At 39.6% G+C, this 16,627-nt stretch overlaps 1 protein-coding gene across 1 annotated transcript in view; it reads left to right on the top strand.

Moving 5' to 3' along the window:
* scn1laa (sodium channel, voltage-gated, type I-like, alpha) overlaps positions 1–16,627 on the top strand; it is a 55,181-nt gene that overhangs the window by 16,848 nt on the left and 21,706 nt on the right. Inside the window, exons 2-10 of the mRNA XM_088352691.1 lie at positions 4,792–4,947; positions 6,426–6,742; positions 6,932–7,050; positions 7,344–7,433; positions 7,530–7,658; positions 9,260–9,351; positions 9,437–9,697; positions 11,313–11,376; positions 11,502–11,643. Coding sequence (XP_088208817.1) covers positions 6,479–6,742; positions 6,932–7,050; positions 7,344–7,433; positions 7,530–7,658; positions 9,260–9,351; positions 9,437–9,697; positions 11,313–11,376; positions 11,502–11,643 — 1,161 coding nt within the window. The 5' untranslated portion in view covers positions 4,792–4,947; positions 6,426–6,478. The remainder of the gene's footprint in view (positions 1–4,791; positions 4,948–6,425; positions 6,743–6,931; positions 7,051–7,343; positions 7,434–7,529; positions 7,659–9,259; positions 9,352–9,436; positions 9,698–11,312; positions 11,377–11,501; positions 11,644–16,627) is intronic.

Genomic DNA, 16,627 nt, shown 5'->3' with positions numbered 1-16,627 from the left:
GTTTGTGTCACAAAAACTCAAGACACTTTATTAGCTCTTTTGTTTTTTTTAATGCACATTCTGCCTGTTGACAATACGTATGCATAACTATCAACATTCAGTGGTGGGCCGTAAGGGCCTACAAGACCTTCTCTGCTGGCCTAGACATATCTGTCATGTAACGTTAATTATATTTTGTCCATCAATTGTTGGTTGGTTGGGTCCCTTAACCACACAGGTCGTAGGGGCACCATTTCCCTTGGTGTGTCTTGGGCAAGTACATCCTGGTGGCACCCATTCCTCTCCTGGCCAACATATGTTTCCACCCGTTTTCGAACCGGGGACCTTTCGCATGTCAGGCTAATGTTCTAACCACTGATGCTGTTTTTTTGTGTGTTGCCCAAATAAAGCCTCAAATGATAGCAAATATAAAATACAGAATTCCAAATTGTTTGTCAGTTTCCTTTCAATGCAACTCAACTGATTGCATTGCGTCCAGATGTGTGCTTTCATATCTAAGCATCAGGGTTGGGTAGGGTTACTTTAACTGGATTACTTTCATTTACTTTTGGATTACTCCAATTCCAAATATGCTAATAAAAGACAAAATAAACTAAATATGAATAAAATTATGACTCACAAAACGTGGTAAGCTTTCTCTCCTGGCTTTGATCTCTTTGATCTCTGGCAAAACTAAGATAAAACAAAATGAAAATAAATCCAAACAGCTTGCAACATCATTTTTGCCGTTCCATGTATTCCGTTACTCCCCAAGCCTGTACAAAATTTAGTAATTTCTTTTGTCTTTTATTAGCATATTTGGTATTGGAGTAATCCAAAAGTAATTAAAAGTAATACAGTTAAAGAAACCTTACCCAACCCTGCTAAGCATTTATCCTATCACATTACTTGAATTACTAGTTGCTAGGATCAGACTGCAATGTGCCCCCAATAAGCAGGTTGGCGCCTTGCATGGCTGCTTGGCCGCCATTGGTGTGTGAGTGTGTGTGGGAATGGGTAAGTGTGAAGCATATTGTAAAGCGCTTTGGGAGGTCTTCATTGACTTGAAAAGCACTATATAAATGCAGAACATTTACCATTTCAATGTTTTATGTGCAGGCATCCCTGCAGCACAACATCGCTCTGATATCACTGTGGGTTCAGCCAATCAAATTTTGAGTTGGGTCAAATGAGGATTCTGGAAGGCCTAGAGAAATGTACCGCTTTCACAAACATAGGAAGCGGTAATTCACCGAAACGATCGCGCCGTTAAGCCACTGCACAGGCAAATATACGGTAGTATATTCACGTGTTCACTGCTTCTCTCGAACTGTCATTTTCAGGCCTAAAAAGAATACAAACTTATGCCAGAAATACAGCTGCATAAATCCAACCTTTAGCATTAGCTTTGTGATGGAACTGAAACACACTAATAATCTGTACGGCAGAGTAATCGACATTTTCTTGAGAAAAGAAAGAAGGATGAATTTCGTGTTTTGGGTAAGTAAAGTATGGCTAAATTCCTAAACAATATTGCAGTTTCATGAGGTTTTTATTGATGCGTTTTTATATATAGCAGCGGTAGTTGCAATAAAGGTTGTATAGCCATAAAATGGTTATTGAGGGTTGACTGATTCAGACTAGGGCAGCACGGCGGCGCAGTGTGCGGCACAGTTCTTAGGTCATGGGTTCAAATCCAGCTACCAACTTCCTGTGCGGAGTTTGCATGTTCTCGCTGTGCTTGCGTGGGTTTCCTCCGGGCACTCCGGTTTCCTCCCACATTCCAAAAACATGCATTTCAGGTTAATTGGCCGGTCAAAATTGTCCCTAGGTGTGAATGAGCGAGTGAATTGTCTGGCCCTGTGTGCCCTGCGACTGGCTGGCAACCAGTTCAGGGTGTCCCCTGCCCACTGCCCGGAGATGGCTGGGATGGGCTCCGCCACCCCCGCGGTCCTACTGAGGATAAGCGGTGCAGAAAATGGATGGATGGATGGATGGTATGATTAAGACAGTAAAGAGAAATGAAATAAGAAAGAGTTTTTGGGGCTTCCCTTAATCTGTATATTGGCAATAATTATGTAACATTTTGTACAAAATTGAACTATAATTTAGAAAAAAAAAACATTACTCTGCCAAATTATAGTCGCATTTATTTTTTCACTTTACCACACAATGCCGCTGTCTTGTGTAACTCATTTAAACTTTGAACTTTTTTATACAGAGCATCTTTAATGTCAAGCAACTCAGAATCTTGAAAAACACTCCAAAATGTGAAATAAAAATATTGACTATTCAGTGCAATTATAGTATTTAATCATATGAATAAACTATATAATACAAAAATAAACTCTACATTTTTTATGTAAAACACTTTGAATGAAAAACACAGTAAATATAAATCAAAATATTTACAGCAGCAATCCTTGGAAAAGATGTGTCGTTCGCACATCACAAATTCAGACTTGAATGAAGGCGTAGGTGTAAACTGCATGGTCCGCCACTGCCGACACTTACTGATTCAGGCATCAGAAACCGCTTTGCTCCCCCTAAAATGCCTATTGATTTTATTTTTTTAAATCTACTGTTTTTTTTATTTTTATTTTGTCATAACAACAACAACAACAACAATATCCTGACCCAAGAAGTGACCAAATTTAGTCTACAGCAGCTTTATCTTGAAACGAAAATAAGTCTGAAAAAAACCGTTCCAACAATCGTATTAGATTTTCGTGTGGTAGAAGTTTGCCACTTTCGGTTTTAAACAAGCACATGTCTTTGTTTTATTAGAATTCTGAAGTCGGATTGTTTTGCGTGTAGAGTGCAGGATAACATCTACCGGTTTTTAATGTCAATAAGGTTGCCGTGTGTGCAAATGTATCTGTGCTTAGCTAACACATGGAGGTAGCCATGTTTAAGTCATGTTTATTTGTATAGCCTTTAATCACAAGGAGTCTCAAAGGGCTTCGCATATCACAGATTATTGCAAACCACAGACTATTATGACACTATCCCCTGATCTAAAACCTACATGAGGGCAAGGAAAAACTCAAAACCTCAACATGGAGTAAATGAAGAAACCTCGAGAACGGACCGAACATGAGGTAGCAACACAGCCAAGTCAAGTCATGTTTATTTGTAATCACAAGGAGTATGCTGCAAAGACCAAAGATGATTGCAAACTGCAGACTAGTATTACACCATCCCCTGATCTAAAACCTTCATGAGAGCAAGGAAAAACTCAAAAACCTCAACATAAGGAAAATGAAGAAGAGGGTAGGGCATTTCACAGCACCGGGGCCTGAATGGAGAACGCTCTCGAACCTGCCAATCTCTTCTTGGCTCTTGGGATCTAGTAGATCAGCATTTTCAGAGAGAAGGCTCTGGACCGGAACATAGGTGGAAATTGAATGGCATTACCTTGTTGACACGGCTATGATTAGTTTTAAGTCAAGTTTATTTGTATGGACCTTAATTACGAGAAGTCTCAAAGGGCTGCACAGACATTGCAAACAAGATTATCATTACACCATCCACTGATCTAAAACCTACATGAGGTAAAGGAAAAACTCAAAAACCTTTATCAAATACATTTTTGACAAAAATCCCATTTCTAAATATTTTAGTTAATTAGAAGCTTTTTTCAAATGTATTATATTTTATACAACAAAATATGTACGTAGGGCAGCACGGCGGATAAGTGGCTAGCGCGTCTGCGGTACAGTTCTGAGGTCATGGGATCAAATCCTCCTGTATGGAGTTTGCATGTTCTCCCCATGCTTGCGTGGGTTTCCTCCGGGCACTCCGGTTTCCTCCCACATTCCAAAAACATGCATGTCAGGTTAATTGGCTGATCCAAATTTTCCCTAGGTGTGAGTTGTCTGGCAACCCGTTCAGGGGTGTCCCCTGCCCACTGCCTGAAGATAGTGCGGATGGGCTCCAGCACCCCCGCAACCCTACTGAGGATAAGCGGTGCAGATTATTGATAATGGAAAATATATACGTGACGTATGCTAGCATAGTGATGCTTTGGCACCCGAGCTAATTCATTGACAGGTTTGTGTCTGCCCTAAGGTAACGCATGGGGGTATCAAGTCTTCTAAGTTAATTGTTTTGACCGAAATCATGTTTTTATTTTTGAAATACTTTTGTTAGTTTGAAGCTTTTTCAAAATTGATTAATCAAATCAATTCAAATATGCTAACATGCTAATACTTAGGCCCCCAAGCTAAATCACTAATACACTGCTAAAATCAACTCTTACCACATTGGCAGAAAAATGCGCCTGTATCAAGTGTAATATCTCATCTTGTTTTTCAGGTAAAATGAGAAAATGTATACTTAAAACAAGTACAATTGTCCCATCTGGCGGTTAGATTTGTTTATTGTTTTCTGTAATTTTGGTCGAAGATATTTCCTACAATTAGGTAAATTGTCTATATGTCCTGCTAGACAAGATCATTTTGCATAATTTAAGCATGATTTTTCTTATTTAATTTGCAAAAATGATCAAATATCTTAAAATAAGAACTGCTAGCTTGCGAAGCTAACAGGCTTGAATTCTCAAAACATCACAAAAAGCACTCAAACATACACAAATTCAGAGGGATTTAACTGAATTTGTTGAGTCACGTTGAAACTACTTTATCATTTTTCTAATACATTGAGAAGAAATATTCTTACATTACAATAAGCTCTATCATCTTTTTGAGCAGATAATAGATTTTGCTCATTTTAAAAACTGTGTTTTAACGTTAAAACTGTAATAAATTGTCACTGCTTTCACCGTATTTCCTAATTATGTCGTTCAAGCAGGATATGAACATTCCGAAGCAAAAACAAGGATCCCAAGTGACGCACTGAGAGAACGGCAGTCACAGAATGGCGTAGAAGAGGACATCGTTGGAAATGTTCATGAACCCGACACTTGATGTGAATTGTGTTCACGTGTAAAGATTGTATGCATTTTAGGTTCGTTGTGCAATTCCTGATATTTATCCCCGTTTTTAGTACACTGCAAGAAATTCTTTCCCAATAGGCTGAAAACTTTGCTTATTTTATGTCTGTAAAATAAGAAAATGTATACTTAAAACAAGCAAAATTGTCTTATGGAGTAGATGGTAGATCTTTCAAATGTGTTTTTTTTAGTATTTTTATTTTATTTTGATAGAAAACTTAAAATGAGGAAGGAAAGAGTTTTGCATTTTTAGTTTTTATTCGACAAACATCTTAAAATATAAACCTTTTACTTTTAAAATAATACAAAAATAATCATAAGTTTCTCAGAATTGGGAATGTACACTGCAAAATTTACAGTTCCTTAAAATAAGAAAAATTTGGGTTTTTTTCAATTTTTTTTTTTTAAATCCTTGTGGGGAATATTTTTTATACTGATCATAAATGATCTACCATCTGCTTGATTATACGATTAGGCTTATATAAAGTATCTATCTATCTATCTTAATCTTTCTCATTTGTTTGAGGAACAAGATCAAATATCTTAAAATATATCTACATTGAGCAAAACATTACAGTAGGGTGAAAATTTCATTTTTGCAGTGTTGACAACACGTATGCATAACTATCAACATTCAGTGGTGAGCCGTGAGGGCCTACAAGACCTTCTCTGCTGGCCTAGACATATCTGTCATGTAATGTTAAATATATTTTGTCCATCAATGGTTGGTTGGTTGGTTGGATCCCTTAACCACACAGGTCGTAGGGGCACCATTTCCCTTGTTGTGTAAGGGACCAATTAAAAAATATTTAGAAATATTTTTCTAAAAAAAGGAGAGCTCTACTTAGTTTATGTTAAACACATTTTGACATATATAACTGTCTGTGCTAGTGAATTGGTGGATAAAAACAAAGGATATTTGGAACCCTGTGATTTCATTGGAATATTAAATATGACAGAAACATTTTCCAGTTTTAGGGGGTCACCAAGCTTTTCGGAGCTGAGAGTTATTGTTTTTTTTTTGTTACCGATTAGCTAGGTGGGCTACCAATTTGATAAGCCTTTCTAAAATAAGTTATCAAGTCATTACTATGTTATATTATTATTATTACGTAAATAGCAGGTTGTAATAATCAGAGTTGGGGATGAAATAGACTCAGTCACCCATTAACGACTTGTATAAGGGCACTGGGTGATTTAAATTATTAATTGATAGGCTACTTTTGAAAATAATTTTAGAATGATTGATCATGTATTAAAAGAGACTGATTGTGTCAATGATGTCTTGCTGTAAATGAACCATAACTAGTATTCATTTGTTGAACTGGTCCAAGGGCACCACGATGGTGCCTCTTCTTTAAACACTGCTGTTCAAAAGTTTAACCAAGGTCTATTAAGCCGAGTAACGCCATTGAAAAACGATTGGTTAGAAACAACCATTTTTCATCCAGTACCCCAAGACCAGAATTTATATCCGATCTTCTCCGTCCAGGCCTTTTTCAAGCGGGTGGCTAGCCGTGCACTGTGAAGGTGCAGGATGAAAAGATGGCGCAGCTGCTTGTACCGCCTGGACCAGACAGCTTTCGCCGCTTCAGCCGCGATTCCCTCGCCGCCATCGAGAAGCGGATCGCCGAGGAGAACGCCAAAAAGCCCAAAGGGGAGAAGAGAAAGAGAAGCGACGAGGATGAACCCAAACCCAGTTGCGACCTGGAGGCGGGGAAGTCCGTCCCCTTGGGGTACGGGGAGGTCCCTAAAGGAATGGTCTCCACACCGGTTGAAGACCTGGATCCCTTCTACAGTAATCAGAAAGTAGGTTTGTTTGACCTCCGTCACTCACAGATACCCTCTTTGGACCTATGTGACTTGACCGTACAGTAAAAAACAGACAGGGATCAGCAGTCTTCAAAATATGATTAGCGATTGGTTGAGTGTGGCGAGTGCTCGTAAATTATCCGCAAAGTGCTGATATGACTGCTCGACCGTCTTTTGTGTTCCCAGACGTTCATAGTAATAAACAAAGGAAATTTCATCTTCCGGTTCAACGCTGCTCCCGCCTTGTACCTCCTGAGCCCTTTCAACCCACTTCGAAAAATATCGATTTGGATTTTGGTCCATTCATATCCTTTTTAAGTGAAAATGTCTTTATTGTATTTAATTACGACGTAGTATACATTGTTAACGAGATTAAACATAATACTGCATGATGAATACATAAAATCCTTTAGACTGGGCAGAGGGTATCCGATAATTTATGGTCTGTGTTGATCACTCTCTTTAAGGTTGTGCTGTCAGCTGCCATGCACCGGGATGCCGTATGGTCCACTGTGCCACCGTGGCTTTTGAAACGCTTACCAATGTTTGTTTTTTTATGCTATGTTGTTGACGAGTTTTCCTTGACGCCTGCCCTCACATTGTTCAGCTTGGTGATCATGTGCACTATCATCACCAACTGTGTATTTATGACGCTCAGTCGGCCGCCTGATTGGGCAAAGAATGTCGAGTACGTTAACCCCCTCCACCACTTTGTTCATGTTAAATCTAATACAAAAAAGTATCCATACACCATTAAGATTTACTATTTTTCTGTCTATGACAGATACACATTTACTGCAATCTACACGTTTGAATCCATGGTAAAAATTCTAGCCCGGGGATTCTGCATAGGGAAGTTCACCTTTCTGAGAGATCCCTGGAACTGGCTGGACTTCTCGGTCATTGTCATGGCGTGAGTATTGTCACACTAAAAGTATTTTCATAGTGTGTAGCTCTAACCCTAACCTGGGACCTCCTAACCTTAACACTATCACTCTAACCCCAAACCCTAACACCAACCCCTAACACTAACCTTATGACACCAATGACAAGGGCCGTCTCAGCAAAGACAACATTGAGCGCGTGGTTCGAGAAGCCAAGAAGTATAAAGAGGAAGATGATGCGTTACCCCTAAAGCCCTAAGTCTTAACTTCTAAACTTAACTCTAACTCCTTACAGCCTAACTCTAAATCCTAACCCTTAAAACTAACCATAACACCGTAGACCATAACCGGAACCCTTAACCCTAACCTTAACATGTTTTGTATTTTTTTCTGAAATTATAATCATGGGAAAGTCAGCAAAACTGAAAAACCAAAACTGTCAAATCTAGTCTGCTTCGTTTTGCCCATGATTTAGTCTGAATATAGAATAGAATAGAATAGAATAGAATAGAATATGCCTTTATTGTCATTGTTACAACATGGATATGCTGTGACAACGAAATTGGACGACTCCAGTTCCACATTTACAGTGAGGATAAGGAAACAAAGAGATAAAGGAACAAAGAACTAACTGACTTTGTTGTAAGTAGGCTTTGTTTTCCTCCGGGTGGAGGGGGGTGCTGAGGGGGATGAGGGTCAAACAGAGTTGCTGGATACAACCGGAATGTTTAATGTTTGATCTTACATTACACATAGTCCAGTGTTTTTTCCAAATTGCTCAGTCCACAATTGAATAGATTTGGGAGTACAGTCCATAGACATGCCCGATTAAAGTCGCCGTCGACGATAAAGCTCCGTTGGGGTGTGCAAGCTGCTGTTTATTGATAGCAGCAGGCAGGAGATTTAGCGCTATGCTAACGTTAGCATCCGGTGAAACGGTTAGCGGTGGAAAGTAAACAGCAAACACAAAGACCACAGTTAACTCTCCCGGTACATAGAAGGGTCTGCACGATACTGCTAGAAACTCCACATCGAGTGAGCAGTGTGTGTCAATGGTTCGGCTGTTAATGTAGCGCGTAGTCTCCAACCCCTGTTTTTACAGGAGTCTTCGTCTCGTTCAAGCCGGTGATGTAATGCGGCGCCGGGAAAGCCAAAACTCCGTGATGACAAAAAAAATACTCCAATTGCGGACGTTGTTGGTGGCGATCCGCAGCTCAAATTCACTCATTGTGGACGATGGATCTGGCGTTGGTTGAACATGCTTGGGAGCGCTGGTCTGTGTGGTCGCCTACTTAGCTCAGACTCGACTGGCAGCCTTTTCCTTTTGCTCCGTCGTTGTCGGCAGGCAGGCAGATCTTCCAGGGAGATCCGGTGGTCTAAATGGTCTAAATAAACTAAAGTTGTTGGTCTGTCTAACCCATATAGATTGGAACAAATCTAGTCAAAAATAGTCGTGTTTATCTTGTCTAATGTAACAGATGTATATCCAGATGTCAGAACAATGCTGTGTTTAGCCTCTTTTCCATCAGGTTTTTCTGACCACTAGTAAAAGTGTTGCACTATACCGTATATAATAACTTTAGTTGGCTAAACCTTATTGTGTTGTTTCTAATTGCAAGCCTTCCTGCAGGTATGTCACCGAGTTTGTAAACCTTGGTAGTTTCTCAGCTCTACGCACATTCAGAGTACTAAGAGCTTTAAAGGCTATCTCAGTTATCCCGGGTAAGTCATTTCTTATATTATTTTTTTGCTTCCCCTTATATTGTTAGTGGATGACATAATCTAATGATACCACTGCATCTACTAGGCTTGAAGACCATCGTCGGTGCCCTGTTCCAGTCAGTAAAGAAGCTTTCTGACGTGATGATCCTGACGGTCTTTTGTTTGAGCGTCTTTGCCCTCATAGGGTTACAACTGTTCATGGGCCATTTAAAGCAAAAGTGCGTGTTCATGCCAGTGCACAATGACTCTGTCGTCAACAAAACGTTTTCCAATGGGACGTTCATGAATGAGACATACAGTAACCAGGAAGAAGCGTTCAACTGGACTGAGTACTCACTTGATGCACGTAAGTGTTGAATATACCCCACTAAAAACACACACACGGACTTTGGAGTAGATATTGTAAATGATACTATTGAAATGATGCACTATTCTGTCTGCCTATCTGTTTATTTAGCTAGCTAGCTAGCTAGCTCGATATCTACCCACCAAAGCCATATCCCCTTAGATCTGGGGGTCAAGAACACACTCACATTCACCAAACATTCGTTCCCCTTCGCTCTTCCCAACCTGACACCGAACATAAAGCCCACAGCACAACAAGGGGTGAGTTGCTGTACTATGCAACCCTTCATCAGCAAAAAGGCCCAACAGCCACACTGACGCACCAGTAGGTCAAAAGTAGTAATGCAGGAGAAATCGGTGGCTGGGCCTAATGCAGCAGCACGGCAGTTGTTAGCGCGTGTGCGGCACAGTTCTGAGGTCATGATATCGAACCTCCAGGGTGGAGTTTGCATGTTCTTCCCTTGCCTGCGTGGGTTTCCTCCGGGCTCCTCCGGTTTCCTCCCACATTCCAAAAACATGCATGTCAGGTTAATTGGCCGGTTCAAATTGTCCCTAGGTGCTAATGAGCGAGTTAGTTGTCTGTCCCTGTGTGCCCTATTACTGGCTGGCAACCTGTTCAGGGTGTCCCCTGCCCACTGCCCGTAGATAGCTGGGATGGGCTCCAGCACCCCCGCGACCCTACTGAGGATAAGCGGTGCAGATAATGGATGGATGGATGGCCCAATGCAGAGAAAAAAAGAGCAGAGGCCCTATTCTTTGAGCCTTTTTCAATCCAGATCAACGAAGACAACAGGCACTCAATGTTGATTTCCGCGTACGGGAAAAGTAGCATCTCACTCTTCCACTCTCTTGTCTGTTTTGCAGCTCTCCTAGCGTTTTGTTTGCATGGCATTCACATGTTCAACAGACGTCACATCCAGCCTCGCAGATGTAGATAATGTTCTTAGTTCGAGGTGTCCTTAAAAAGTTTAAACTCAAATATTGTCTCGATTAAGTACGTGTAACAATGCCCAACTAAGTTCAAAGAGCCTTTTTATATATTTTTTCTCACCACGGCTACCTGCTCTTATCCTACTTTTACCTTCGATGTTCCGACCACGGAGCGCATTACGCTGGAGGAATGGCGGAAAGAGTGGTTTCACGCACGTGCTGGCGGTGTTTTTTTATTCTACAATGAAAAGCGTGAAAGTGAGCAAAGAACTGTTTTAAATACAGTCCAAATGCTAAACAAACCCCCCAAAAAGGTGAAAAAGAAAGAGTTTATTTGAGAGAGTATGAAAAATTCACATACTTGCACGCGCAACAAAATGAGCTGCAATGATGTTATCAGCCAAAAGATGGAATCAAGCAGTTACATATACCACTTTAAGTATGGTTTCCATGATTATCATAAACATTTTTTTTTTCGGTGAAGATTAAAAAAACTAAAAAATGCTTGAATGGAGCTAATCAGAGCGGTGTATTTTTTTCTCATTCTATGAGAATAATTTATCAAAAAAATAAAATATACAAATGACCATGATTATTCATTTATTTTTTGCAATGTAAAAGATGCTTTAAAAACAATGAGACCTTACTGGCATTTATTTAAAGGCGCAATTTTTTTACCCTCCCAGAAAATTATTATTTCCTCCCCGGAAAACGAGATCCATTACTTTGTGGAAACGGCAGCGAGGCTGGGTAAGTCGACAAATAATATTGTTTAAAATACTTGTGGATTACTTGCAAACTTCAAAGTTAAGTCTTCTGTTGTTTAATTAAAATTCTCAATTCTTTACCGCCATGTTTCTCGTCTTTCAATGCAGGCAATGTCCGGAAGGGTTTTCGTGCATCAAAGTGGGAAAGAACCCAGATTACGGCTACACCAGTTTTGACTCGTTTGGATGGGCCTTCCTTTCTCTCTTTAGACTTATGACTCAGGATTTTTGGGAAAACCTGTACCAGCAGGTAAAACATAACGTCCCCTGGAGAGAATTCACTTCGTTTTCATGTTTTATCTCTTCTATAAACACCTACATTACCGTATTTCAACGCCCATAAGGCGCACACATGTCTCTAATTTTCCTCAAATTGTGCAGTCTCTTATGCAGAGCTGTGGACAAACACCAGCTCGGTGGCCTTAGGGTTGGGTGCCTGCTCTCGAAAACGGGGGGTCACCGTTTCGAGTCTTGGCCAAGTCAGAATTTACAAATTTACGGGGCAAAATCCGATGCAATTGTGGGATTATTGACATTTCCCACTAAATGCTTGTTTTAAGTTTCTCTTGTTTGATTGCCACCATATCCCACTTGGGAGTAAGAGGACGTGTGACATCACACGCAATGCATTGTTAGCGGAAGTGCTCATGTGTCACAAAATGGGTCGGGAATCAGGAAGTTGGAACTCATTTGCGTAGACGATCCGTCACGTTAATTGAGAAAGAAAAGTTGTCCAACACACAAACGGACCAAAAACAAAACAAAGCAGGCAAAATTACAATCTAGGCATCACTCAGATCAAACAGGCATGAACAGGTTTTCAACAAGGGTCAACAACGATCTGGCCAAGGGCAGTCCCAAAAGGCCCGTTTAAGTACCCATAGGAGTTATCAGGAAATGCAGGTCAGCCGGTGTCAAGGGGCGGGGCCAGCTGGGCGCCATGACAACCGTGCAGGGCATGACATCATGGATGCTAACGTATCAAGCTATTGTGCTACCGGAGGCAGAAGAGAGTTCTCCCCCAAATATGAATTCAATTCAAAATCTCACTTTCCCGCCATTGAATGCTTTCCGTGTTTTCGTCCGCCATGGTGTGTTTATTTCTACGCTACGCGGAAGAAAATGAATACCAAGCAGCCGCCGCGAAAGAATTGAAGATGAATGGATCGAAGGTTCGCGAGTTGGAGAACTCTGGAAAACGAACTTCGACAAGTTTTTAGTCCATGTGTTTTAATTTATAATCCATACATAAGAAACCACAACTAAACTCAGTTTTGCTACCGCTGTATTTGTAAATACTAACACTTGTAAACTTGTCGGTGTTGTGCCGGAAAATGAACCCAACCACCCCCCCCAACATTAAATGTCACCCCTCACCTTACTAAAATGTGTTTGTATCTAATTTTGGGGGGAATGTAATAGAACAGTAAAGCACGGAGCATTTGCAGGGTAAAATATTTCATTCAAGTTGAGGGCACCCGCACCCTATTGTGCGGCTTATGGGCGTGAAAATACGGTAAGTGTATTTCCATAGAGTGGGAAACAAACCAATATGTATAGATTTATTATAATGTAAAACAATCTGTTAACTCTAAATGCATATTCCTACATTTAGGATAGTCTTATGCCATAAATACTCTGGACTTGTATTAAAACACAAATGAACCACGAGAACTCTAGTTTACCCACTGGAAAAAGCTTCAGGTGTATTTGTTGATTTCTCCCGGACATTTCCATTTTATTTTATGCCGGCATGGAGAAAATACCACCGTTGTATCCATCCATATGTAGTGTAAGTCTATTCTTTTGGAAAGCCACCTATGAGCAAAAAATGTTAAAAGATGGCATCGGAGCACACTTTTAAGGCAATAGCATTTTTTCGTTCAGTGAAATTAAAGAATACTTTATTTAATGTTAAAACTTAAATGCAGAATCGACATCTATTTGCGTGATGTAGTCTCTTAAACTTGACCCCCGATTGCAAAGGGCATCTATAAAGGGTTATTTGATTTTCACTAGTCCGGTTGCTGCAATCTGTATCCCGGAAACAGAAGGCAGTTCTTCGATGGATTTAGTGCAGGGGTCTCAAACTCAATTGAGTTGGGGTCCACTGAAGCTAGGATCTGGCTGAGGTCAGGACATATGGGGTTTTCCACAAAAACAGTGTCGATCAAAACATTCCGCTGTTAAAGGGACAGTGTTTTCTAGTTGTCCACAAGATGTCACTGAAATTTTTAGTGCAAGCAAAAATGAGTCCAAAGAAAACTACAAACTACAGACTGAAAGTGAGCAAAAAGTTTCTTCCTATTTTTACAGTCTTTTCAAAAGAAAGACTAAAAGAAGGGTAAGGATTTTTTTCTAAAAGGTATAAAAATGTGCAAGAAGGAATAAGAAAAAGCGGAAAAAAAGGTAAATGGAAATAGAAAATAGTAGGACTAAAGAAAGCAGAGAAAATGAAGAAAAAGAAAGAAAAAGAAGGGGTCGATACCAGACAGGACGGGACAGACAAGCTAGATAACGAATCAGGATATCGAAAAATAAACAGGAGAAACTAGACGGGAAAAAAAACTGGAGAAAATAACAAACAGGACAAAAACAGACGGAAACAAAACTGGAACCCGAAATTAAACAGGACAAAAATAAACGGGAACAATACCGGACTGGACAAACCAACAGGAAAACAGGAGTCAGAACCCATGTCTTGTGGGGCAGAAGTTCGTTTGACGGGCTGACAAAGGAAGCAAGAGAGTGCCGAACTTAATATAGACAGAAAGCCAATCTCTCAACTAGCCGCAGCTGGCGCCACACGGGCGGGGCCAATTTGGCACCACGGCAACCGTGACACACACGGGCGCGGCCAATTGGGCGACATGGCAACCATGACACCGTGCTTGTAAAGCGATGCCATAAAACGTATTTATCTGTAAAACCTATAAATAGAAGAAAGAAAATCAACCGTCGAACTGGCGAAGGAATAATGTATTTTGGCTAGGACAGTTTTTTTCAACTATTGTGATTTTGCAAAGAGCCCTATATTCAATTATTATCAGTCAATATATCAAATATGTCTAGCCCTTTTCATTGCATCTATGATTGAATCAAAGCCAACAGTTAACCTTTTTTGTTGAGAATCGTACATCCAAAATAATTAGATTTTAGTCTGCCATGAATTCTGAGGCCTCTTACACGAAAGGTCGATTGTTCAAATGAAGAACGTACTGCTTCGGAGGTTAACGAGCCGGATTTGTTTTGTTTGTTTGCGGTAATATGATAACGGCAAAGCCTTCTCACGTTACGATATTTGAAAAATACATTTCTAAAAGGGCTGATCAAACAAAGCTACACCTAACTCGCAGGTGTGTCGAATTAGAATGGATAGGTATTGGTTGAGGCAGGGGCGAGCAAACTGCGGCCTGTGGACCACAGGTGGACCGTCAGATTTTTTCATTTGACCCGCCAAATGAAAATGGTCAACATATAATGAACATAAAATATAATAGTTAATAAAGTTGTACTAATAAAAATGTTTTTGGGTGCTTAATCTGTCCCCATTTGCCCTTTGTGTGTCTGCAACAAAAACACAAAATACTACAAAACGTAATATCAAATTTTGTACTGATAAAGAGCGACATAATATACGATTTTGATTTCATTCTGAATAGAAAATGATATCAAAGAAATACTACAAAACGACTACCATAGTATTACTTTCATACAATAATACTACTACAAAAACATTACAAAAGGAATACTACAAAAATACAACTACAGTAATGTTACAAGAACTTTAAAGAATTACTACAAAAATACTTCAAAAAATCAACAGAAATGCTACAGAAAACTAAAAAATACTACTATGGAAATACTTCAAAAATAATTCCACAGAAATACTACAAAAATACCACGACAGCAATAATGTAATACAAAGATACTACTAGAGTAATAGTACGACAGAAATACCACAAAATACAACTGCATATTATTCACCTTTTTTATCCATGTAAGTGGGCGGCCATTTTGTTACCTGCATTCCAATAAAAATGAAATCAAAGTTGGCTCAATATGCGCCAAAATACTTGTTTTCAGAAGATTGGTCCTTAGAAACTGTGATATTGTCTTTACTGGACAGCTAATATCAAAGTGGCGTCCTCAAAAGATGGATAAAACAAGTGGGATTTATGACATCACTTATATTCTATCTATCTATCTATCTATCTATCTATCTATCTATCTATCTATCTATCTATCTATCTATCTATCTATCTATCTATCTATCTATCTATCTATCTATCTATCTATCTATCTATCTATCTATCTATCTATCTATCTATCTATCCATCACTCCATCCATCCATCCATCCATCCATCCATCCATCCATCCATCCATCCATCCATCTAATATCCCTCGAGAGGGGTGACAGACAGCAAGACAAACACATAAAAAAAAAACAAAGAAAATAAAAAGGGAAAAAGTAGCAAAAAAAATCACATTTTTTGGACCATGGCTAACCCAAATGCCCAAACACCCAAACAAGTTAAGTACCTCGGCACCCAAGTTGGTCATGCTTTCGTCCCTCCACATGAAACGGGACACGAGAAAGCGGCCATGTCACTCGGGTCAGGGTCACACAACACACTCTTCTGTTCAACAGCAGGGCCCGATAGCTTTCACTGGTTTACCCCTGCCACATCATACGGGTGCCCCGCCCATCCCTTAGAACACTTCTAAATACCCCACTATCCTTTTACAACACCCCCCACTCTACAATGCGAAATGTTTAGCAAATTCCTATTGGCAGAAAAAAAATCAGATGTGAGGTGTAATATTTCCAATTTTAAAATATTAGATCTTGGTAACAAAATGTTCATAAATAGACAATGATAAATCATTTTCAACCATGATTGGAAAAAAAAGTATTAAAACGAGCAAAACCATCTAACATGTACTACATTAGATAATTAGAATAGAATAGAACAATCTTTATTGTCATTGTTACAAAATGGGTTAACATATTGTGACAACGAAATTGGGCATGACACTCCAGTTTCACACATTCACAGTGAGGTAAAAAGCCAAGAAAGGAACAGAGAAGATAAGGTTATAAAACAAGGAGGATAAGGCTATAGTTATAATTTACATGATATTTACACAAGAAATGTCGGCATGTAGGATATGTCTTGAGTATATATGTTTTTATTTTATGGGAAAAACGAGATAAAACATCTTAAAAATC

This window comes from Urocampus carinirostris, chromosome 14, assembly GCF_059441175.1.
Source record: "Urocampus carinirostris isolate Australia breed hairy pipefish chromosome 14, RoL_Ucar_1.0, whole genome shotgun sequence".
Taxonomy (NCBI): domain Eukaryota; kingdom Metazoa; phylum Chordata; class Actinopteri; order Syngnathiformes; family Syngnathidae; genus Urocampus; species Urocampus carinirostris.
The sequence above is the reverse complement of the archived record's forward strand: the minus strand, read 5'-3'. Positions and strand labels throughout refer to the sequence as shown.